The sequence below is a fragment of the Acanthisitta chloris genome, unplaced genomic scaffold, assembly GCF_000695815.1.
Source record: "Acanthisitta chloris isolate BGI_N310 unplaced genomic scaffold, ASM69581v1 scaffold476, whole genome shotgun sequence".
Classification (NCBI taxonomy): Eukaryota; Metazoa; Chordata; class Aves; order Passeriformes; family Acanthisittidae; genus Acanthisitta; species Acanthisitta chloris.
In genome coordinates this window covers 151594-175474 of record NW_008676289.1, presented here as the reverse complement: position 1 = coordinate 175474, position 23881 = coordinate 151594, and the positions used below count along the sequence as shown (strand labels likewise).

The 23881-nt window shown below is 40.4% G+C and overlaps 1 protein-coding gene across 1 annotated transcript in view; it reads left to right on the top strand.

The window, feature by feature from the left end:
• The window catches only part of TTC7A (tetratricopeptide repeat domain 7A), a 169892-nt gene that overhangs the window by 53210 nt on the left and 92801 nt on the right, over nucleotides 1-23881 (top strand). The window contains exons 11-14 of the mRNA XM_009076060.1: nucleotides 4-78; nucleotides 8946-9063; nucleotides 16077-16134; nucleotides 19473-19545. Of these exons, the coding sequence (XP_009074308.1) occupies nucleotides 4-78; nucleotides 8946-9063; nucleotides 16077-16134; nucleotides 19473-19545 (324 nt within the window). The remainder of the gene's footprint in view (nucleotides 1-3; nucleotides 79-8945; nucleotides 9064-16076; nucleotides 16135-19472; nucleotides 19546-23881) is intronic.

Genomic DNA, 23881 nt, shown 5'->3' with positions numbered 1-23881 from the left:
GAGTGTGCTAAACTGAGACCTACAGATCCCACCGTTCCTCTTCTGGCTGCCAAGGTCTGCATTGGGTCACTGCACTGGGTAAGCAAGCTGATGCAATTCTTATTATGTAATGGATCAGGTGCTGCAGTGACAGTACCACAGTGTAGTTGCAGTGGGGAGAAAGGGAATCCCTGCTAACAATCATACACACATGCATGCTTCTTGAAAAAATGAAAATCCTAGCAAAAAATTGTGCAGTGAGTCACTGAAATGTGTTTTGCTGGCACATTAAAGAAAGGAGGAGGGGGGAAAGCCGTAACAGACGTTCTAAGGACTGCTTCTTCAACTGTCATGCTGAATTGGCCACTTTTGTAGCCCCTGGAAGACAGAAGTTAAGAGTTATAAGTGGACTGTCAGATAGTTCAGGACTGCTGGACGGCTCAGTCCTTTGTTCTTGAAGTTGCTGTGTCAGTGTTTTGTGTTCTGGATGTGTTAATGTATGCCCCAGAAGCAGAGTGGGAGTGGAAGTCGGTGCCCGTGAAATTCTGATTATCCCAAGGAGCAGAAACATCTGTCAGTCTTTTGCTGACTGGTTTAATTAACTGAACGGCAGCCTGCTGTTCTCACCTGTCCTCACCACGAGGTGTCCCTGCAGTCAGTGAAGGATTGCAATTGCTAGTAGCAGTAAAACAAAGATGCAAGAGAACATGAAAGAAAATACCAGAAGAATCTGCTTAGATTTTTGTGAAAAGTTGTAGAAGCTAGATTTGCTGCTGTTGTGTCCCCTTATCTTCACCTCCCCATCCTCTACATCCCTATCTAGTGATAGCTGGTGTTCAGCTAAACTTAAGTTGTATCAATTTATGCCGCCATCAGGGAGGACATCTGGTTATGTATGTTTTTGAATGAACTATACAGTTGAAACTATAATGGTTAAGTTTATATATGAGTCAGCAAAAACTGGGTAGCATTTTTTTCTCGGAAGTGTCTTCCAGGTCTGAGAGCCTTCAGGGAATCCTTGCTGAACTACCCGACCTAGGAGCAATTTAACTCTTTTGTACCCATAGCTCAGTATCTAAATTTTGAGGGTTGAAAGTCATTCAGTGATATTTCACAGTGAACGTTATTTTCTAAAACAAAGCAAATAAGGTTTTTGCTGTTTCTTAGAGATGTTAAAACAGTGTGAAAGCCAAGCATTACAACTGTGTTGAACACTTATTACGATCTTGGATGAAGTTTTCAAAGCACATATTAAAAAATTCCTTGTTATAGAGACACTTAGAAAAGATGGTGAGACTGTAATTCAGTCCCAACTCTGTCTTCAGGCAATCTCCAAACTTCTTATACATGGCAGGGCTGATAAAGCAACAGACTAACCCTAAATAATAGGGAAGGGAAAAATGAGCTGGTTTTGATTATTGCAAGTAAGAGTTTTGTCTTCTATCTACTGCTTTTTCATTGTGAGAAATGCTTTTCAGTGTTACTCAGTCAGACCCTGGCTCTGAACTGGGGTTCAGTATGAAATAAAAACATGATTTCACAAGAGAGTAATTTTACTGCACTTATCTAGAGCACAACCTTGTGAACTAAAACCAAATTTAAAATATTCCTCTCCCCTCTCCCTTTCAGTCACCGGCCTATGCTCTACACTCATACCAAACTTCATGATTGTATTGAAGAATTTTAATTAAGGAGAGTCAGAGGGAAATCAGAACATCTTTTAAAAGAACTGAAATGATAGGTTCCCACATCTCACAGTCAAAGGGATGCTTCTAATATTACTGGCAGACTCCTGTGCCTAATAAAGACCTTCCTGCTTAGCAGAGCTGTTTTTCTAAATGTCATCCTTACAGTAATTATTTGCATTTAAATTACATGGCAATCAAATCAGAATTGAATAATTTAAACTGGAAGTGAACAAGCTGATCAATGCCAGTATAAATAGAAAGGAAGATAGACATGACACGGGAACAGTCTAATGGACAAATATTAACAGTTGCAAATACTCAAATACATCTTGCTTTTCAGAACATATAAAATATGGTTAATTTCTCAATTAGGAAATATATCTATGTATTTGATTGCTGGCTAAGCAGGAAAAGGGTGAAATCAGATCACCATTTATCCAAATAAAACAGCTAATTTATGTCCTGCATCTGTCTACTATGTGCTTTAAGTGCAGTATTGTAGCCAGTTTGTTTATAGCCCATGGGCAAGCAGTACTTTTAGTCTTATTTCAGTTACTAGCAATAAAAAAAAAAAAAACAAACCAACAAACCACAACGTTTAGGCAGCTGGATAATTACAGAATGTCATGAGAAGCACAGAACACTTTCTTTCATGATTAATCTAGTGATCACTTAACTCATTTTGCTGGCTTTGCACGTGGTGTCTCAGCACACTTTAAGAACCAGGGAAAACAAAAAATGAATTGAAACGTACAATAGTGCTTTACAACATTGGGGATGCTCAGATCACATCTATGAAATAATCTCCCAATGCAGAACAAATCAAAGTGAAAACATGCATACATTCATACTGTGCCATGCAAATCAATATGTAACAGAGCCTGATGTGGAAAAGAACTGAACCGCCCCCAGCTTCTGTTGTGACAGTATGACCAGATTATTAGCTGATGTAAGTTGGCATTACTCCACTGGCATATTAGTGGCACCATGCTGGCTTACATCAGGAGATGATCTGCCCCATCAACCACTAGCTTTCATGATTGGGCCTGCAGTAAACAACTCAGTGGTATAAGCAGTGTTTTGGTTACCTTTTTTAGAATTGTAGGTTTTCACAAAATAAAAAAGTGTAAACAATAAATGAATACCTTATTAATCCTAAAGTTTAATCCAGTAATCTTGGAGGACCAGAAAAGCTCCAAAACTAGTGCACCTATATAAACCACATTTGTATAGTCAGAATGCAGCTGGACCTGCACCTAATACAAATACAAAGGTTTTCAGCAAAGTTGGAACTTCTGTACTGTATCTATCCTATTACAAAGGTGTTTTAAATGTCTTTGTAATGAGCTCAGAATTACTTTTCAGGCATTGTGCTGCTAAGCCTTCCAGTTTGTTGGGGTTTCAGCACAACAGTTTGTTGAACTTGCATGTGGATGATTCTATCAAGTGAACACAAGGCCCATTTGTGTTTAGCCAGCTGTCTTTTAGCTTTCTAGAATGCACTATGAAGTCTTTGACTATTGTAGTTCAGAGTATTTTTTTAAATTTTTATAGAAAGTTGAAATAGCTTGCATTGGGATACGTCCATACGGAAGTTGTCTTGCCTTGCTTCACTATAAATTCAGAGTTCCACTTACTAAAACGCTTGCTGCAATTTCCTTGTTCACTCAGCTTTCCCTGGCACGGCCTCAGCTGAATGCTCACTTGCCTATTTTGGCAGTGACTTTGAGTTGCAGCATGAGTTGTTGTTTTTAATATTTTAATAGTACAGTACTGTTAATTTCACTACTAATCTAGGTTCTCCAGGGCCCTGTTATGGCAGGTGTTGTGAAAATACTAAAAACAGAACTTCTGCCTACAGGCAAGTGTTAAATACTGAATTTCTCCATTTTAGGAGTCTTATTTAAGGCATTTAGGATTACTATGATGCCTTTTTGTGCCTTTTACTCCATTCATTTCAACAAAGGCATGTTGAAAACATTGTAAATATACATAGAGCAAAATGGACCTAGGTCCTAGGATAAACTTGAACTCTGCTCTGACAAAGTAGGAAGACATGAGTTATGTTCTTATTATTTTCATTGCCCCACAGTTGATAGGATAACTGTCATGGTATTGTGCTAAACTGGTGTAGCACCAAATGATGCCAGGATGATCAGCTAGTATGACTACATGGGACTTTGTCCCATGGCAAAAGCTGCAGCACAAGATGGTGCTGTGCCTCAGACGTTTCCCTAGTTTCTTTTAGTTAGTATGCACAGCAAAGTGCTGTGCTCCAGCGCTTTGCTGGGAAGACAGAGATCGTGCCATCAGTCAGGGAAAAGGAGAAGCAGCAGTGTTGGGCCAGAGCAGACCATGCATGGAGTCATAAAATCTAAGTAAGGCATACCATGAAGTCAGGAGGTCACAGTGTGTGTGTATCAGGGGAGGTTGGCAGGATGTAGATTTAGAGCTGCATTCTTCTGAGGTAACAGTTTATCATTCATTACTTTCACAGACCACTTAATCCAAGAGTGCTTCTCTCTCCTTCTGTCTGTTGTCGACCCTGCCACTATAGATAATAAATGATGCTGTGCATGTGCTTGTACCCAGTCACTTAGGAACTCTGGAGTAGACTGGAAATGCTTAGGTCTTACTGCAGTATGAATAATACTGAGTGATCAAATCTGTTATTGGATTTATACTGTCTGCAGAATGGACATTTAGAGGATCAGTGTCACTAGAGTTAAAGGCTACTGAGAAACCTGTGAATGGCAAGGAGCTACAAGAGATTTCTTTTGTCTTTTAAAAGACATTCTTGTCTACATCACCACTACTGTTATTGGGGCAATCCCATGGGTTTTAGATGTCAAAGTGTTCAAGAATTTTGCCTTCTATGCATCTCCCCTGTGAACAAACCAGTGTCACTACAGTGGAGGAAAGGCCTGAGTATTCCTGAGGGCTGAGCTTACCTGGAGAAAAAGCTGGTGGGCTTAACAATGGTGACTCAAAGAGAAAATGCTGACTAGACCAACAATAGAAACCACAGGATTTATTTTTTTCCTGACATATGTAACACAATTAGCTCTGTATGCTGTAAACAGTTGTGGGACAAAACCTTTTCATTAGACTATGTCTTACTGACCACTTTCTTCCTATGCATTTTTCCTCTTGCCATTTTCTTTTCACAATATTTATTTTCTTCTCTTTAAATTAGTCTATATACCTATAACCCAGTGTAATGAAAATGGTGATAAGAGGTCAATTCAACTAGTTGATATCCTCCATAGTTTTGCACAGATATCCTTTCTGTAGGATTTGGGTCTCTTTAGTGCTTCTGTATCATTCAGTCACTGGTGTCCAAACTCATCTGCTTCAGTAACCTTTTCTGCTATCCTAAATCCAGTGTCATTTGATATATTTCCTGCCTCTTTCCTTGTATGCTCCTCTCTTTTGGCACAGTAAGGTGTCATTTTCATGCTGCTGTACATCATCAATTTGTCCTCAATGCATGCTGGTGGGAACTGCAGCTCCCACTTAGTCCTGGAGGGTGTTGATTCAGTGGGGTAGGGCTTGAGCTTTTCTAAAAACAATCTGGGTGGCAGTTGGAAACCAGCTGGGTGGCATTAGGCCAAAGGACAGCACCTGCTGTTCCCCACTCCCTTGTCAGTTTGCCCCTAGGCGCTTGGCTCAAGCACACACCAAAACCTGTGGTCAAATGACATGGGTGGCTGGAACAGCCACTCTATGCGCTAGGGGAAATATCCCTCAGGGTAACACAGCTAGCAACTGTTCCTTTTCTATGAAATATGATGGAGGGAGTGGAAGGGAAAAAAATCCCAAACAGCCCCACAGCATTACCATCTCATTGGTCAGTTCACTGTTTGGCAGCCTGTCTCTCTCCAGGTGCCAGGTGTGTGTTTGTTTCTCCTGACAGCTTGAGTTCAAAATGCAAAAAGTTCCTCTTGGGTTGTTTTTCCCCTATGCCTCCTTTCTGAACTTTCTTCCATGCAGGTCTTGGAGGCAGGGAACTTCTCCCTGAAACCTGGAATGCTGCCCTTCTCTCCACCAGTTTTTCAATGCAAAGTATGCAGAAGAATGTAGGAACAGTAAGGGCCAAATCAGAAGTATATCTGTGTGGCTTTGGGACTTTGTTTATTGCTTACTTCTGAGAGAATAGCAAGTATTGATTCCAAGGAAACTGAATTCAAGCTGTTACTGTCAGTATATTTTCTGTGGTGTGGGGAGTTGCTAGCAACCAGGTACACTGTGCATTTCCTAACCACAAAGTGATGCTGTGTCATGCCTGCTGAGGAGAAGCTTGCTGGCAAGGGCCTGTAAGTTGCAACAGGTATTTTTGATGATGTTCCTTGCTCTTCCAATGCAGTGTTGTGTGACCTTAACATTGGAGTCCTCTTCTGAAGTGAATGAATCATTTAGGTTCCCTTCATATTGAGACTGACCCCTGGGTGTGCAGCAGGAGTAGGAATGGACATTTTGATTCTTCTGATAAGCTTTCTGCCACTCAACTCATTTCTGTGTACTTTGAGCTCACAACTTCTGTGAGCCCCACAGGCTGAAATTTCACACACCTGGCACCACATGGGGAGAGGAGAAAGAGGGAGCACTTCCTGCTGCTTCAGGTCATGTGGCAACATGCAAGAGTTGCAGTTGGAAATGGTTCTATCTGTGAGACACCAGAGGGGTTGGTGCCTCATTTGAAGGTCTTCCTCCCTCCCTTTCTCCATGTCTACAATAGAGTGGAGATACCTCCTATCCTTAAGGATCTCCATAGACACAGCTTTACTGGCAGATCAGAGCTCAGGCTCACTACTGGTCCCTTGGGTGTATGGAAAAGGGAGTATTCATCCAGACTGCAATCTGGTAGTCCTTGCAGTTTAGTTGGTAACCCCAAGTATGCCCCAAAGGGGTTTTTCCTGTTTCAGATAGTAGTTTCCAGATTCACAGTTGACTAGGCAATCGGCAAGACTGATGCACTGGAGAGTTGAAACCTCGGTGGGTGATGTGAGTGAAAGGTTTGGCTTTTTGCACTTTACCAGAATGATTGAAGAGTAGGAGAATGGGAGAGGAGGGGGCAGATGGCTGACACAGCAGGGCTGGCAGGAGAGATGTCTGAGTGCTGTAAGGAGGAAAAGTAAATGTTCTCATGAACAGAACCAGCTGTGCTGGAGTTTGCAAGGCCACTTATTCTTAAAGCAGACTTCAGCTAACCCAAGTTTGCATTCATAAGAATCTTTGTGGCTGGTCATAGTGCCATTAGTGGTGTTTAATATGAATAAATGTTTACAAGAATGTTCTAGAAGTGCTGTTTCAGCCATTCTGAAAAGTTGTGTGTTTAATTATTTATACATTAGATTAATCTGACCCTGACAGGTGGCCCTGGATAACTGGCAGGCAAGAAGGCTGAATGGTGTGCTGCTGATTTGTGCAGCGTAGGGCATCAGTCAAAGACTGCAAACACCATCAGGTGACCATTCAGAGAAACCATGGAGCAAAATCTCTCCAATTTTAAATGTCTCCATTTCAGCTCCAAACCTGTCATTTAATCTTTTTTTTTTTTATTTTAATACACTCTACCCACCCCTACCCTTGTTCGCTAGTCATTAGAATTCCTTGTATAGCACTTTTCTTATCTAATGGAGACTTCTTGGATGAAAGTGTGTGTGGGGAGAAGAGGAGAAACAATGAAGAAAGAGAGTGGGAATATAGCTGTTTATAGTGGCAAAGAGGTACATAATAAATTTTCAGGGCGCAGAGATTTCATGTCTTACATAAAAGTTCCTGAGAGCTGAAGAATTCAGTTATTGTTTCATGGGAGGGGTTTTTTGTTGGTTTGTGGGGTTTGGTTTTGGTTTTTGTTTTTTTTCTATGTGGCAAGTCATGGAACATTTTCTTCTTCCATTGTCCTAGACTCTGGTCTAGAACACACTTCAGTATGTGACAGGGAACTCAGTAGGGCCACTGTCAGGCTTAAGAAATCTAAAACAAATCTCAGTCTTCCTGATGTGTCATTTTAGATGTTGAGGAGCCATGAGGTGCTGAATTCTGATGAAGCTGAGTATTAAGAGGGCACTTTGCAGTAGTTGTGTCAAAACCAGTTGTATTTCAAACAAAAATGTATTTTCTCAAAATTTTGCTGCCCCATACCATAAAGTCAGTGGTCATGTAATAAAGTTTCCAAAAGGAGGATTTTTCAGATAGTCTGATGGTGTCCATATCTTGATTAGAGATGACTCTGATTATGGTTGACAGGATCTGCATACTGGCTTGTACAGACAGGTCTTCCTGGAGGCTCTGTCTTTCAAGCATTGCTTATAGCTTTTGTCTGCACCTCTCCAGCTTACACCTTTCTAGGTATGTACAGTCTACAGGTCTTAGTTTGTTCTGCTTCTAATGGGTGAGTGATGCTAATGAGGGACACACTATTCTGTAATATGCTATTCGCCTTTTTTTGTTTGTTTGAAATTACCATTAACTCAGATTTTACAGATACTGAAGCTTTTATGTTTTCATTGGACTTAGATCTGTGTGTCAGCTGGGAAGGAAGGTTGTGGGGAGGAGTCTGTACTGTAGTAGGAGGGACCAACTTACATATTTCAGCATTTTGGAGGCTGATCCTGAGAGACTGTGACTTCTTTCTCTTCCAGTTATGATCTATAATATAAAATGCAGTTTCAAGGAAATTATGTATTTGCAAAAGGTGCAGAAAGTGGCTAGTGCAGCAAGAGCTGCTAAGGTAATATGGTAGTTCAGATGAAAATTTGTGTCCTGAATTTTCTGCCTCCTTTTGGCAGCAGAACTGCAAGCAGCAGCTGAAAGCTTGCAGTGAAGTGCTTTTTTTGTTTGATACTTGTAGCAGTTTAAGAGATAGTAAAAATTTGCGGCTGTTTAAAAAAACCTTACAGCAAAACTTGATGGTCGGTCTTTGAAGGAAGAACTTGTTAGACCTATCACTGTACTACTAAGATACAAGTAGTCAGCTGGTCCAGCATTTTTATTTAAGGTTACATGATTAAAGCATGCCTGAAGGGAACTGTAAAAATAAGATATTGTCCTTTGTTAATCTTAAACATCTGGAAATAGTTTGGGGTGCAAAACCAAAACTTTTCTTGAAATTGTGCATGTGCACCAAGGTCTGCTAGTCTGACCTTCTACATCCTCCTTTCTATGAGTGTTCACTGAGATTACTGAAAACCCTTCTGTGAATGGCTTTCAGATCACTTATAGGTAAGTTTAATGGAATAATCTTAATAAAGTCTCAACCTGCCACTTTTGCAGCTGGAGGAAGGAGAACACTTTGCTAAAATGGTGATAAACCTGGGTGAGGATGCTGGAGAGTCCCTAGCAAAAGGTTACTTGGCGCTGGGCCTGACATACAGTCTTCAAGCTACTGATGGTGAGTTACCCTGTTTGTCAAGTGTGTTGTATGGAGAGCATTTGAAGTCTTCAGTGCAAGCTGTGGAAATTTATTAGAAAATCTGTTTTCAGTGCTGACTAGACATAAAAAACAATCAGATTTCAAGATAAATGGGCACTGTTCACTTGCTCATAGAACTGTCTTCTGTGGTAATAAAAATGAAGATTTTAGGTAAAGGAAGAAATGCATCCACTTAGGAGGATGGTAATCTGAGTGTAGCTGACAATGCTTGGTGTCCTTTACTTGCATATTTGTAGTACATTTCTTTCACTTATTTACGCAACAAAAAGTCAAACTTTCCATCTCTTTTCATATTTTTGTCACCCACTCATAAATCACAAAGAAATACAATCCATGAACTGGTGTCAGAAATGCCTGACTTCAGTTCCTGGCACGATACTGATTCCCCACAGAGATTCAACCTCTGTGATGTTGTTTCTCTCTCTACTTAGAAGTAAACAAGATAAAAATATCTACCTCACTGATACATGTGGATGTTGACTAGAAACAGACCACTCAATGTGAGAAGTATTTTATTTTAATGCTGCTTGTTTGGGTTTTGAATGGCTGGACAATGGGCTCCAGCAGATTTGGCACCTGGTAGCCAGAAGGGATTGAAGTCCCAGTGTCTGGGAGAGTTGTAGCTCTGACCTCCATCAAGTTCACAGGTGGGAACAGTCTTTGTTTATTCTATGACTTCTAACACAGGTAGACGGACTTCTAACACAATTTCTTTGAATAATATCTGAGCTGGTGTGTTTCCTAATCAATGTGGCAGTCCTGCCCTCATGCAAGCAATGACTTCTGTCTCAGATGGGTTCCATAGAGACAAGCCAACTTCTTCTATCAAAGAAGCTTGAAACAAAGGTAAAAGGACTGTATTATAGTATCATGGAAATATGCTGGCCTTGCAACCTACACCAGAATTCTGCAAGGCATGTGTATGAGAAAGTGATTTGTGCTCTTCAGTAGTGCAAGTTGGTGTAGTTTTTCAGCCAGCCATATCTTATCAGCTGTTCTGAGAACTACTTTCATCATGGAGGCTAACAGACATGGTGGCTCTCTCCAGTTCCCCATTTCTCTGCCCCAGAATAGTTCCCCCTAGAAAGTTAATGCAAAAAAAAAAAAATGTCCCTCCTAGCCTAAACTTTCTCTTATATATTTTTTTAATTTCATTAGAAATAGAGTTCTGCTTAACAGCATAGTTTTTTTAGGGCATTTTGCCTAGATTTTGTTTGAACTATTTCTGAAGCTATACAAGATTTCAGAGACTATTTTCAGAGATGGAAGGTTTTCTATGTTAGCCCATTACAATCAAGTTGTTATCCTCAGTATGGAAAGAAGGTGGTTTCTAAAGAATGGAGTTGTAGAGGCATGTGCTGTTCTCTGGCTCTAAAAATACTTTGGTGCAGCAAAATGTGAGTTGGAAACTCTTCTTCTGGAAGTCTCTGAGTTTTCAAGAGATTAGTTCATTATTGTGTCCTTTTAATGTAAAAAAACCAGTCTTCACAACAACTGCCTTGGTATTTTTCTAAATTACTGTCTGATTTATAAACACTGGAATATCTGCCTCATCCTTGTATCTCTAGCCTTTTAGTCGATAGGACTAGGCACTCAGTTATTTGAGGGAAATATGAAGAGTGTATTTTCACCTTTCAGACTGTATTTTAATGAAATGGATTAAGTCCTTCACAAGCATACATATGATGGTCATGAATATGGAGCTGTATTTTACTAGAAAATGTCAAATTTGCACTAGCAAGACATTTTTCATTAGCATCATTAAAAAAGATAGCATATGGCAGTGAGCAAGCATGGCTAGAACATGCTGAAAGGGAGACAGCAACTCCCCTGTGTAATCCTGCCTCATATTGTCAATCTTGTTCATCATTGTGTTTATGCCAGTTCATAGTGACATATTCAGACAGTCAAACATCTGTGTGTGTATATATGGTTTCTATAACTTTCTACTTGAGTTGACTTTCAGTGAATCAGCATTTTCAATGGTAGTTAAGTGTTTCAGAGACACTTGACCCATTGCCTTCTAAAGCTTACAGCATTATATCAAGATGTCTTCCATCCAAGGTTAGGCTTTCTTATTAAATATATCTTTTTAGTAATTATTTCTCCTCCTGTGTGACAAAGGCACCACAGAGTTGTATTAAAGCGTTTTCTTTGTGGCCTGTGAAAAGCATTTGCTAAAAAGCAAAGTCAGAAGAGAGAATTCTGCTGAATGACAATTGAAAGAACTTGTGGAAGCATTTGATAAGAAGTCACTTCCCAACTATTATGGGAAGGAAACAAGACTTCCTGAAACTTATGCTGGGTAGCAAGTATGTAGCTTCCTTGTTCTTAATGTCTAATTACATGTTTCTTGAAATAAGTCTCATTGAAGTAGCTGAAAGATGTGTCCTCAGAGGAAGTAATTTGCACTTTTGCCTCTCTCATGGAAGCACAAAACTTTGCGTATTGAATGTCCATTTTTGCAGATCTCTTCCCAATGGGTCAATGTCAACAGTAAACCTTTTCTCCTCATATTTCCAGTTTTGGCATAAGCTGTACTGTCAACCTTGCCTCCTTTAGGTCTGGTGAAGAATCCATTGAAGACAGGGAAAGGCAAGATGAATGTAACAAAGGCCTAAATAGGAAAGACTGGGTTGAGAATGTGTTGTGAAATACAAGTGCTCTTCTTATCTCACATCACCACCTCACAAGTAGTGAAATCTTTGTGAATCTTTTGTGAAATCTTTGTAGATTGAACAGTCCCTCACACTTTTTTCAGAAATGAAAGACTGCTATATCTCTGTTTTCATTTAGAATTTTGGTAGGAGGCTGTGGATCAGGCACTGAATTGGAAACTTATTGTATCAGTCTGTGTGGATTTTACTAACAATCAGCATAGAGACAGCACTGGTTAATGTTGAAAAAAAACCCTTAAATTTGTTCACTGTAAGTGAATAAATTATTAGTGAACAAACCTGACAGTTTTGCTTTTGGAGATAAGTCAGCACATGCAATCTTTAATTATAATTCTGGATGCTAAAGCTGTATGCCTTGCCCTATTAGGTGTCTTAACACAAGGGAATAGTTTCCAAAACCCCCTGATACTTGCAGAAGGATGCATGCACATCAGTGTTAAGGCTCTGCCATGCCCACTTGTGTTGTGATTCACATAGTGGAACAGTTTTGCACATTACAACTGAATTATTTCCCACAAAACTAATGTGTTTCATAAATAGACCTGATTATGCTTCAGGTGTTTATGGGTGTTCAGTCCATTGGACAAGACTAGAACTAGATCCCTGTCCCATGATGGCAGTGTTGATGCTGATGCTCAACATTAAGAATTTCACTTCATGCATTCACACCCACTGTGCTCTACCTGCTTCTAACACAGAACTTGTCCTCTTTTGTTTTCAAATGCGACTTTAGAGCTTTGTGTTTAGGTACCAAAATATTGCTGAAGGCAAGTAAGGCCTTTAGTAAGGCTTAAGCTCTTTTGAAAACCCTGAGTGCTTTAAAAAATAAATCTTGGCCTGCTAAGGTAGCCTTTGCAAAAGTACTGTGTCTTACAGGAGTGACTGCTGAAGTTTCAGAAAATTAAACTTCCCTGTGCTACTGCCCTGCTTTGCCCACCCTCCCATTAGTCAGAGTGTTTTGCAGGTTATTTTGCTCTAAGTAATAAGTCACATTGACTTTTTTGGGTTGGTAGAACTGCAGTAGCCATGCTCACAGTGAGTGAAGTTGAGTAGGGTAGGGGCTGAAGAATTCATTAGTGCTGTCACCCTCGGAGAATGGAGTGCAAATTTTAGAAGTTTAGTCAGACCTGTCTAATTCTGTCTCCTTAGTGCAAGCTTTTCTTTGAAGTGAGAGCTTTTCAATGATACAGGTGGGTTGCAGACTTTTTTTGACAAATTCAGGAGTAGGGCATCCACAACGTCTTCTGGGCAACCTGTTCCAGTGTCTTGCCACCCTCATAGAAAGTAATTTCTTCTATATCTAATCTAAACCTTTCCTCTTAGTCTAAAACCATTACCCTTTGTCCTATCACTATAGGCCGTGGTGAAAAAAAACCCACTTCTCTGTCTTCCTTATTAGAAGGCTGCAGTAAGGCCTCTTCTGGAACCTTCCCTTCTCCAGGCTGAAAAACCCCAACTCTCTCAGCTCTTCTTTATAGAAGAGGTGTTCCGGCCCCCTAACCACTTTCATGGCCCTTTTTTGGACTCATTCCAGCGGACCCATGTCTTCTTATGTTGCAGATCCCAGAGTTGGACATAGCACTCCAGGTGGGGTCTCGCAAGAGCAGAACAGAGTGGCAAGATCAGCTCCCTTGACCTGCTGGCCAAGCTTCTTTTTATACATCTCTCCCCGAATCACTTTTCATTTTTAGTATTTTTTTTTTTCCTAATGTATCTCCTTTAGCTGTAAAGACCCTGTAAATGACATAGTTAACTTATAGCATCAGTGCCTAGTATTGTCAAACACAAATTTCAGTGTGTTTCTCTAAGTCAGACACAAATCTAGAGATGGACAACCAGATTTCCAACTTAGTGGTAGCTGAAGATGCAGTCCATATTGTGGGAGGTGGAAGTCACATGCTGTTTCCCAGTAGTGTAGATGCAAAGCTGACTAGTTGTAATCGCTTCATTTCCATAACATATTTTGTGTTCTTTCTGACAACAGACTGAACATTAGTCTTACCAGGTGGAAGCTAGAAGTTCTAGTTTTTCCTTTTGATGTTTAATTTGAGGGGCAAATAGCAACATTTCTTTCAGTCTTCGTTATTGTGTGACACCTCCAGAATTGCTCTGTAACTTAAATAAGGAATCTTTTAGAGAAACAGAATCTGACACATTTTTTGTATAGGTGTTTATAGGTATGGTCAAATCCTTTCTGTCGTGGTTTAACTCCAGCCAACAACCAAGCCCCACACAGCCACTCACTCACTCTACCACCAGTGGGATGGGGGAGAGAATCAGTAGGGTAAAAGCCAGAAAACTTGTGGGTTGAGATAAAAGTTGAACAGGGAAAGCAAAAGCCGTGCATGAAAGCAAAGCAAAACAAGGAATTAATTCACTGCTTCCCATGGGCAGGAGGTGTTCAGCCATCTCCAGGAGAGCAGGACCCCATCATGTGTAACAGTTCCTTGGGAAGACAAACACCATCACTCCAAATGTGCGTCCCTCTCCTCCTCCTTCTTCCTCCCACTTTATATATACTGAGCATGATGTCATATGGTATGGAATATCCCTTTGGTCAGTTTGAGTCGCCTGTCCAGGCTGTCTCTCCTCCCAATCTCCCATGCATCCCCAACTTCCTTGCTAGCATGGCAGTACAGAAAGTGGTAAAGGCCTTGGCTCTGCGTAAGCTCTGCTCAACAATAACAAAAACATCTCTCCATTATCAACCCTGTGTTCAGCACAAATCCAAAATGCAGCCCCATATTAGCCACTGTGAAGAAAGTTAACTCCACTCCAGCCAAAACCAACACACTTTTGAATATCTTCTCGAGCATTTTTGTTTGCGCCAATCTTATTTTAAAATTTTTTTCCTAAATTTTCTTCTCTTGTTATCTTTTTTGCAGTGGCCCTGATTTAAGGCTATCGAGAGTGAAATATTTCCAACTACTTCTAATGAATGCTGCATTTTGCATGAAAGTCCATGTCTTCAAATTTATTCTTTTAAATGCAAATTTGTTGATCATTTTTTAATACTTGGAGTAGGTTTTGAGGCCTAAACAAAGTTTGATCTTTATGATCTGGGAAATCCTGATCACAAATGAACCTGATGTTCCTCACAAATGAACCTGATGTTTTGAAGAGCTGTTGGAAGATGTAGGAATACAAAAGTTCAGATCACTATAACTTCTGCAGCGAAATTATTTTCTCTCAAAATTTCACTTGCTAACATGTTGCAGAATCTAAAGAAACTGGTTATCTTTGTATGCCTTCTAGAAGAACACAACTCTTTCCTCTTAACTTTTAAGAATACTTGAATTTTATCTGGTTTTATTGCCTAAGTGTATACAGTAGTTAGGTACTTTCTGTTTTGGAGCATACATTGATTTGATGTATGAAGTCAAATATATTCACAGGTGGATGTTTGCTGATGGATTAACTACTCATCACTTCTTTGTGCTGTCTATCAGTAGCTCTCAAATTCAGGATAGGCAGAACGAGAAACAACTGCTATGCAAAATCTGAGAACTTAAGAACCAAAACAAGATAGTTTTCAGAAATGCACTGGCTATCACTAGCTTGCCAGATATTTTGGATCTTGAGAAATCCATGCTTCTCCAAGATCATCTTCTTTTCCCATTGATCTTGATGATGATGATGAAGTTATCTTATACCCTGGCAGAACAAGAACTTGATTCTTCTCTTGGTTTTGGCTAGGAATTATTTTATATGTTGATAAGTGAACGTGGTGGGCAGGATCCATTAGTCAAGCAACTACAGGCATGAAAGAGAGCATTAGCAGCTAATGCCACACCTGAAGTAGCCTAGAAGTCTGTTGTGGTCTCAAGGAAGGTGTTGTGTTGTCAAAGGTTTTGTCACAGATCTGTAAGCTTGGCTCCTGGTGTTTCCTGTTCAACCTGCAACACCCTCCTACACAAAGATGGTGGTGGAGGTGGTCGGTATCCAAATCAGAGTATGCTGCAGGTTACTGCGATTAGCATTTATGCCAACCTGGCAGAGAGCCTCTAATGCTCTTGGTATCTAGGTAGTGTATGGCCCCTTCTCCTCCCAGTTCCCTTCAGTGGCGTACGTAAATAAAAAAAATGCTTCAGTATTTCAAACAAGAGAGTTAAAAGAATCTTTAATAAAAATTAATTTGAGAATTCATGTTGAAATGAGCACATGCACACACACCACACCCACACCAGATTTCCACAGTTTTTATGTTCCCAGTTTGAAATACTCGATGCATTTATTTCTTTAATCTGAAACATTGAATTCAACTCCTAAATGGCACTGTATCTTGTCCTACAGCTACTCTGAAGAGCACTCAGGATGAATTAAACAAGAAAGCACTTCAGACTTTGGAGAGGTGAGTAGGAATCTTGAAGATACTTCCATTTTGTATTTCTTTGAATGAATTTAGAATAACTGTTGGTTTTTAATGTTTTTTTTAACCCCGTCTGCATTAGACTTCCTTGCCTGAAAGCTTTAAAAACAGTTCATTAGATTTCAGCAGTAGCCTGTCAAAACCATTCTTGTGGTGGCTAAATGCAGTGATTATTTGATTGACTATCCAAGGTAAGAGTACCTGTTGTGCCACTAACGGAAATAACCTTAGCCCCAAATTAGCTGCAGTGAGATCTACCACGCTGGGAGATGCAGCTTCCTCACATGATGCCAGCTGGCAAACATGGAAAGCTAATTTTGTCTCAGTTCCTGTGTGAAGCAGGCTTAAACTCTTGCTTCCCTCATGGTGGGAAAGTACCTTCACCATCAGGGTGTAGGCTGCTACAGGGTGACCTGGCACCAGTCATTTACCAGGGAGGGGATAATTGCTGTCCTAATGAGTGTTTACAGGAGCTGTTGTATGAAGAGGAGACTACAGAGCTAGCGGTAGAAAGCAATCACCACTCACCTGTTCAACACTGTATTTTGTGGGGGTGACTGATGCAATGGCTCTGCCCTGAAAGTAACTGTGAATTAAACTCTTCTGTAACTACAGTTACCTCAAGTAAAACTGTTTGCATTAAAATCCATTTTTGTCAGTTATGTGGGGTAGAGAGGTGAGGTGTGAGCTTCCTGACCCTGTTATGCATGAGTTACGCTACCCAAAATACACTGGGTGGTGTTTGGTCAGTTAACATTGTAAATGTAGATGCCTATAGGCTTCAGATGGTAACTGAATGGAAGCTCATATGGTCTAAATCTTGGGCTGAAGTATCTAATTCTGGGTTTGGTGTGGTCGTAAATATCTTACAAAACTGATCTCAAAGTTCAGGTTTAGCAGGTTGAACTGCTACTAACTACTGGATCTTGGCGGTATTGCTGATGATGAACAAGGAGTTCAACACGTTTGCCTTGCACTGTTTTTGCAGTGATTGCAAGAGCTGAAACCACAGATCTAATTCTGGATGTTTACCCTGTGGAGATCAGAGAGATAAAATTTTTAAAAGCCATTTATTTGTTCAGTATTTAGATTGGGATATACTTTTAAGGTACACTATTTCCTGCACTACTGACCAATTTTTATGTAATCACACTGCTGCAGTGCTTTTAAGCTGCATTTATTTTTTTATCCTTTGACCTTTCCCATTGGCTGTGACTTGTTTTCATGGTATCTTAACTCTAGCTAGGAAGCAGACATGCTTCTAGCCAATCATTAGCTACTTAAATTTCAGGGAATGTGATAGCTGGTTTCTAGTGTTTTTCTAAATGTCTGAGTTTGGTTTCTCTGTTTTTTGGTCTTCCTTGTTTTTCACCTTTTTTTGAAGTACGTGTGTGATCTCACAGGCCATATTTTGGCCTGTAGCCATCTCTGTAAGGGAGCTTTTCAGCTGGAAGATTGCATCAAATATTTTTCTAATTCCTTCTGAGAAAACTGAGCAGTAAAGTAACAACTGGCTGTTTCTTTCCAAAAGCACCATTAACCTCCTCTGCTATATTCTTGTGAACTTACCCCTGTTATTTATTTGCTGCAGAGGCTACTGAAGGTTTCACAAGAGTTGCTTTCTAAAGACGTGGCTCACACTGCTCCTACAGCTTAGGGCAAAGCTAGGTTCTATCTTGTGTTGTTGTTGTTTGGTTGGAGATTTTTGGGGGTTGCTTTTTGTTTTGTTGGGGTTTTGTGGTTTTTGTTTTGGTTTGGGGTTTTTTTTTGGTGTGGATTTTGGTGTTTCTTTTGTAGTGGAAGGAGAAATTAGTGGCTTACCTGTACTAATTGCACCTTGATCTCTTTGGCATTGCTTCAGAATCCCTGAGTACTACCTTGACTTGTAGTTACAGGACATGTTCAGTCCATATTAAATTAATTTGTTCCAGAGCCATAAATTATAAAAGTCAACTTCAACAGCTTCTTGCTCACAGGCCAAGATGACATTTGAAAGGTGGCTGCCATTAAAATGGTGTGTGGTTTGTTTCCTGAAGTAATTCTTTTATTCTTATTTGCTTATTTGTTTACTATTAGCAAATTAATAGTGTTGGCAGGGGTTATAACCACCAATATTGTCAGTCTGTCATTTGTCCCTCGTAAGGATGTTAATTGTACTTGCTTCAGGCAGGGCAGTGCAGGTGCAGGCTTCCCTGGTGTCTTGGAATGCAGCCCAGAAAGAGGTCAGGAATGTCAGTTGGCTACAAGGGACCTTCCTCTTCCCCATCTCTCCCCTGCAAAATTACTTCCCTGTGCTGTAGAGCTGCGAGTGAGCTCTGCGAGTCAGAGAGGGGATAATCCACTGGTTCCTAGACTGGGCTGCCAGTGTGGCATGAGCTGGTGCCCCACACTGCTCCTAGGTTAGGTTCCCCAAAATACTGTCCTCTCATTGCCTGGGTTAATGGCTTCTCCACAAGCTAGTAAACTCAGGCTGCAGTTTCACACTTAACATAATCTGAGGGGGGCAATTCTGCCCCGGTTGTCCATCCCTGTTCCTTGCCTTGCATGAGGCTGTGTGAAAGGTTTCCATGTCTGGTTCTGGAGACACTGCAGCCTTCATTAGCTGAGGGATCACTGCAGAGCATGCTGCCTACTGTGGACTAGAAGGTAATATCTCGGAGTCCAAGCCTGAGAAGTAAGTGCCTTGGTTTTGGTCCAGACTCAGCTCCTGTCATCAAATCATTCCTCCCTCAGTGTCTTACCTTTCCATATTAGGAGTCTACTGTCAAAGATTAGACTAGAAGCTGCAGGATGGAGAATGTTCTGTGTGTTTGAGCACCAGCTCATGTCACAGGTTCCTGATCTTTGGTCTTCTACATGCTCATAGCTGCAATAGTGACTACTTTTTCAGTGCTAACCTAGCCCTCTCCTATTTTTTGAGAAGTGGCAGTATAGGAACAAGTTGGACAACTATGTCCATCACATAAATTACTTAAAATAATGCTTTGATGGTTTGGTTATGAGCTCAGAGGTACTTTTAAAATATTAGTTATACAAGTTCCAAAATACTAAGTGGCATTTAATGAAGGAGCACATAAGTTGTATAACATCCTGGTAGTTGTGTTTCTCATACTTGTTCCTGTGACTATGGCTTAACCAGACCAGCCTAAGCGTTGTTCTGTTTTTGTGTAGTTTCAGTGTGCTCCTCCATTACTGGACTAGTTTTCTGTGGGGGGAGACTGGGTTTTGTTCTGTGCTTGTGTGTGACTCATGGTGAAGGGGTTCTGCAAAGTGGGATCTAACAGTCACTTTCTTTTTGTATTGTGTGGTCATCCTTAAAGAGCACGTGACTTGGCCCCAGAAGATCACCAAATCATCCTCTACCTATCACTGCAGCTGGCTCTGATCAGACAGGTATGTGCAAAAATTGGAAATCCGAGTCAGGAGAGGGTGGAAGGGCAGTCCAGTTGAACAAGGCCCAGGCTTGCTAAACAGGGTCCGTTCCTTCCTACATTGTAACTGATAACAAGCAATCAGTATACGCTCATGTGAAATTTTTTTTTGTTCTTATATTTTAAATAATCCGATAGCACATGGAATAACCTTCCATAGGGCATGAGTTTAGCTCTAACTCCTAAGCAGTGCTGTTAGCATTTGGAGCAACTTTGTGTGGGGTGAGCGAGGTGTGTTTATTCCTGGTCCCTGGGTATCATGCCATGTCCTGCTGCAGGCCGCTCCGAAGGTTCTCTCATTACTCCGCGATTCTATATCACGCCAGATCGCACGCTCTCTGTGCTGGGGATTGCTTTATTCCATACTTGGGCACGTTTGATGTTAGGCTTTGAGTGTTGGAGCTCTGCAGCGAGTGGGATTAGTTGGCATTTGAATGCTGCTGCAGGTGTTAACTCATAAAAATTAAGCTGATCAGAAAATACTCTGCGCTGCCTTTCAGAAAAAAAAAGTCCCAATATTTAGGCTGTGCTTTATTTTTCTGTCCCTTCTTAGAATTAGGATGTGTTTTATTTCTCTGTCCTTTCTGTTTAAAAGACAGAGTCTTTATTGGAGCAGGCCCTATTTTTTAAATGCCTCTCTAGCTAGATTTGAAATTTCGTCATTGTAGTTTCCTTCTTTGGCAGGCTTTCTGCTTGCTGCGTTTTCTCTCCTTAGTCTACACGCAGAGTTGAGCAGTTGGATCCTTCTTACTTTCCTGAGCTAATTAGGGAAGCTTGTGTTCATTAGGTTAAACTAATTGTTCCAAGAGAGCACTCTCTTGATAATGTTACTTTTGAACCCTTTCATAATGAGAGCAGTGTGTTGTGAGGAAGCCTGCAATAAGAAAGGATAATTAAAATGGCTTATTTAACTTTCTCATCTGCCTAGTAGATGCTTTATGATGCAGTTTGCTCGGGGTCTTTCATTACAAACTATCTGGCTACCCTTCTTCCTCTCACAGCTTTTGCCTCTTAGGGAGATTGCTGCCTCTTCTGCTTCTTGCCATGAGTAAAAGCATTGCAGCTTTTCAGCTGCTATCTTGAAAAATAAAATCAATATTTTTGTGGTCATTGGTTCTTTTGTTGTTTTCACTGTTACTGATCCACTTCATTTTAAATAGTTACCCTTTCTTTTTTCTCTGGTTGTAGCCTGTCTTAGCAGTGTTGTTTCATCTGTCTTATTTCTTCCATTTCCCTTTCCTCCTGTTCTTTCCATTCAGTCTCTTGTCCTCATGTTCACTTTTCTCTTTTGTCTACTTCACCTGTGTATTTTCATCCTTGATGTTCTGCCAGTCGCCCCTGCTACCATAGCTGTGTGATCTAACTGTATTATGTAGTGTCAGCCTGACCCCTGCAATGCTGTTCCTGCTCTTCTCTCATCTAGTGAGATATAAATCTTTAACACATGCTTGGAGAGAGAGGAGATACCTGAGACATCTTTATTTTTAGACTCCTGTAAAATACCCTACTCTTCTTTTGCCAGTTTACTTAATGATAAACATTTGGTAATGCATTTTTAATATCCTTAATTATTTAAAGTATCTAATATATTCTCTTTCTGATTAACTGAAAGATAAATGATACGGTTTTTGATAGATTGCATTAACTATTGAACATCACAGTTAGGGCTTTCACCAGACACTGCTACAGTACCAACACATCGGGCCATTTCTACATAGTAGGTTATAATATAATACCTGAATGTTTTTCTCAGCAAATAGGCCTTTTGGTTTCCATAGTCAGTCAATAAATGAGGTAACCTTACCCAGCACTGAAAAATCTAGGTATCAGCTTGCATAGATAAGAGAGTGTTTTCATGGAACAAAGCAAGAGAGGCAGCTGACCAGCTGAGTGCCAAGCAAAGCTGGAACAATTCATCTTCTTTGGAAGGCTGTAAAATATTTCCAGTAGCACTTGTCTCTGTCAGCACTGGGCAAGGGAAAGGGGAAATGGAAAAGCATAAGCTTCTCTCTGACATTCAACAAGGATGTGACATGAGGAGGAATGGTTATAAAAGATTCGTGCAGAATTAGCAGGTGAAACCACCAGCAACCAAAATGAAAGATGATGGTGATGTGCTTTGTGCTTGTGTTTGTATGTGTGTGTATGTCTGGGTCTTAAAGACTACTGGAGTCACTGAGAGATTTCCAGTGACTCCTGGAGGGTCTATGTCAGCCCCACAGCCTTTTAGGGCTGCTTTTTCAGCAAAATACAGAGTAGAATGCCCTCTCCTGTAAGGAGGGTCTCAGTCTGGTTTTCACCCAAAGTTGAAGTGCCACGAGGCCAAGGTCAATGCCTGCTGCAGGGGATATCTCCACCTGCAGTGCCTGGCTGGCAGCTGGCCGAGCCCATCGACAAATGAGACTTGTAACTCCCAGCTCCCGGCAGCTGGTTCGGCTGCTCCTCCTGTTTCTGTGGTAACAGCATTTGGATCAGCAAAAACAAGGTAGAATGAACATTTTAAAGCTCACTGATTTTAATGCCTTGCCTTGTTTTTTAGCAGGCCGGTTTCTATGGAAATGACACTAGAGAGTTAGCAGCGCTCTTGTCAATTTTAAGTGCTGATTCCCTTTTTGTTTTGGGTGGTGGTGGTGTTTTTGACCTTGAATGCCATGTAAGTCAGTATAGAATACATATAAAACAATGTATGTGGGTTTCATACCATTTTAATATTTTATTTAATTTGACCTTCCTTTGCATTAAAATAGGAAGGGAAGGACAGCTAAGGGTCAGCAGCTGAGGACTGGAAGTCTCACCAATTTTGCATGGGCTTCCAACAGACCTAAAGTTTCAAGTGGTGATATCCAGAAAACACCTACTTTTTCAGAGTGTCTGGATGTAGAAATAAGATAAACATCAGTTAAGAGACCAGAGTAAATATTTTAACTGCTTACTACAGGTTTTATTTTGGTTTCAAGAAGGAGAGACTGCAGCCCTTGCCCCAGGAGGGGAGAGCTCTCTTTTAGTGGGTATCAAGAGGTGCTTCTCTCAGCAACTGATCTGATGTAGGTAATTGTCAGTCTTTCTCCCAGACCAGCTAGTACTTTCTCTGCTGAACAGCAGCATGCTGCTTTTTCTGCCTATGTCCTAACCTAGATTTTTCTGGTGATCAAAAATGACTTGTAGTAAGAATTAAGTAATATCTCACAGATGTGTACCCCTGCTTTCCTGAAGTTCTGGTGGACTGCAGCAAGTCTGTTTTCAATGGAAACTCGTCAGTCAATAAAGCTTTCTCCTTTCTACAATCCCCATACTATAAAAAGAGATGGAGTGGGTAGTTTTAATGGTTAATTAAGTGTAACTGTCAACTGATGTGAACTTATAAGGCCTGAAAACTCCTCTTATGAGATCCTGTTTCATTTAAGATTTTAAATATGCAACCACATTCTGCTGTTGGAAATTATTTTTAACACTCATCGTGTTTTCCTTTTTATATCTATAATTGTAGCATCCCAGCATTGTTTTTAAGGGGATATATACATTATTGAAATCTTATTATACAAGAGACAGCCTAAACAATCCATATTGTGGCATTATTTTGGTAGTGCTGCAAGATGCTATTTCTGGTCTACTGCAGCATCTTTGCTTCCTGATTAGAAAGTGATGTGAGTATACCCGTGTGCCATGCAAAACGTGGTATATTTCTTAACAGAAAGATAAATCAGCAAAGTGTAGCATCTTCTAATTGCAGGCCCGCTTGGACTTGCAGTCCAGCTGAAACAAGATTATTTTAAAGCACAGCACTTGGAGGGAATTTTAAACTGGCAGCCTACCTCTGATATAGACCTGAAGTTTCAGGGTGCCATCTGGGCTGCCAGCTTCCATCTTTCTCATATAGTTACTTAAATAAAAATACATCTTTCAAAAGAAGTTTGCGTTGACTGCTGCCACATATCTTGCTTTTATTGCTCTAGAAACTTAGTTTGTATTTCATTGCATCTGGCCTGTTGCTGGTTGTTGTTTTGTATTATGCTTCCCATAAAGGAATGGAGTTCATATTATTAAAGGTTATTTTTTTTATCTGTTTTGTCCACTGTTTCTAATTATGCAGCTGTACTGTGTAAGATACTAATGGTTTTACAGCACTAAGTAATCTTTTTGGACTCAAGTTAAACAATTAGATGCCAGGGAAGCATGATTAATTTTCCAAACCAGCCATTGCCTGTGACTGTGATGGTACTAGAGGGCAGCACTGAAATGAGATGTGACCATTGCAGGCCTTATGCTACAGAACAGGGGGAAATTATTTTGGATTATTT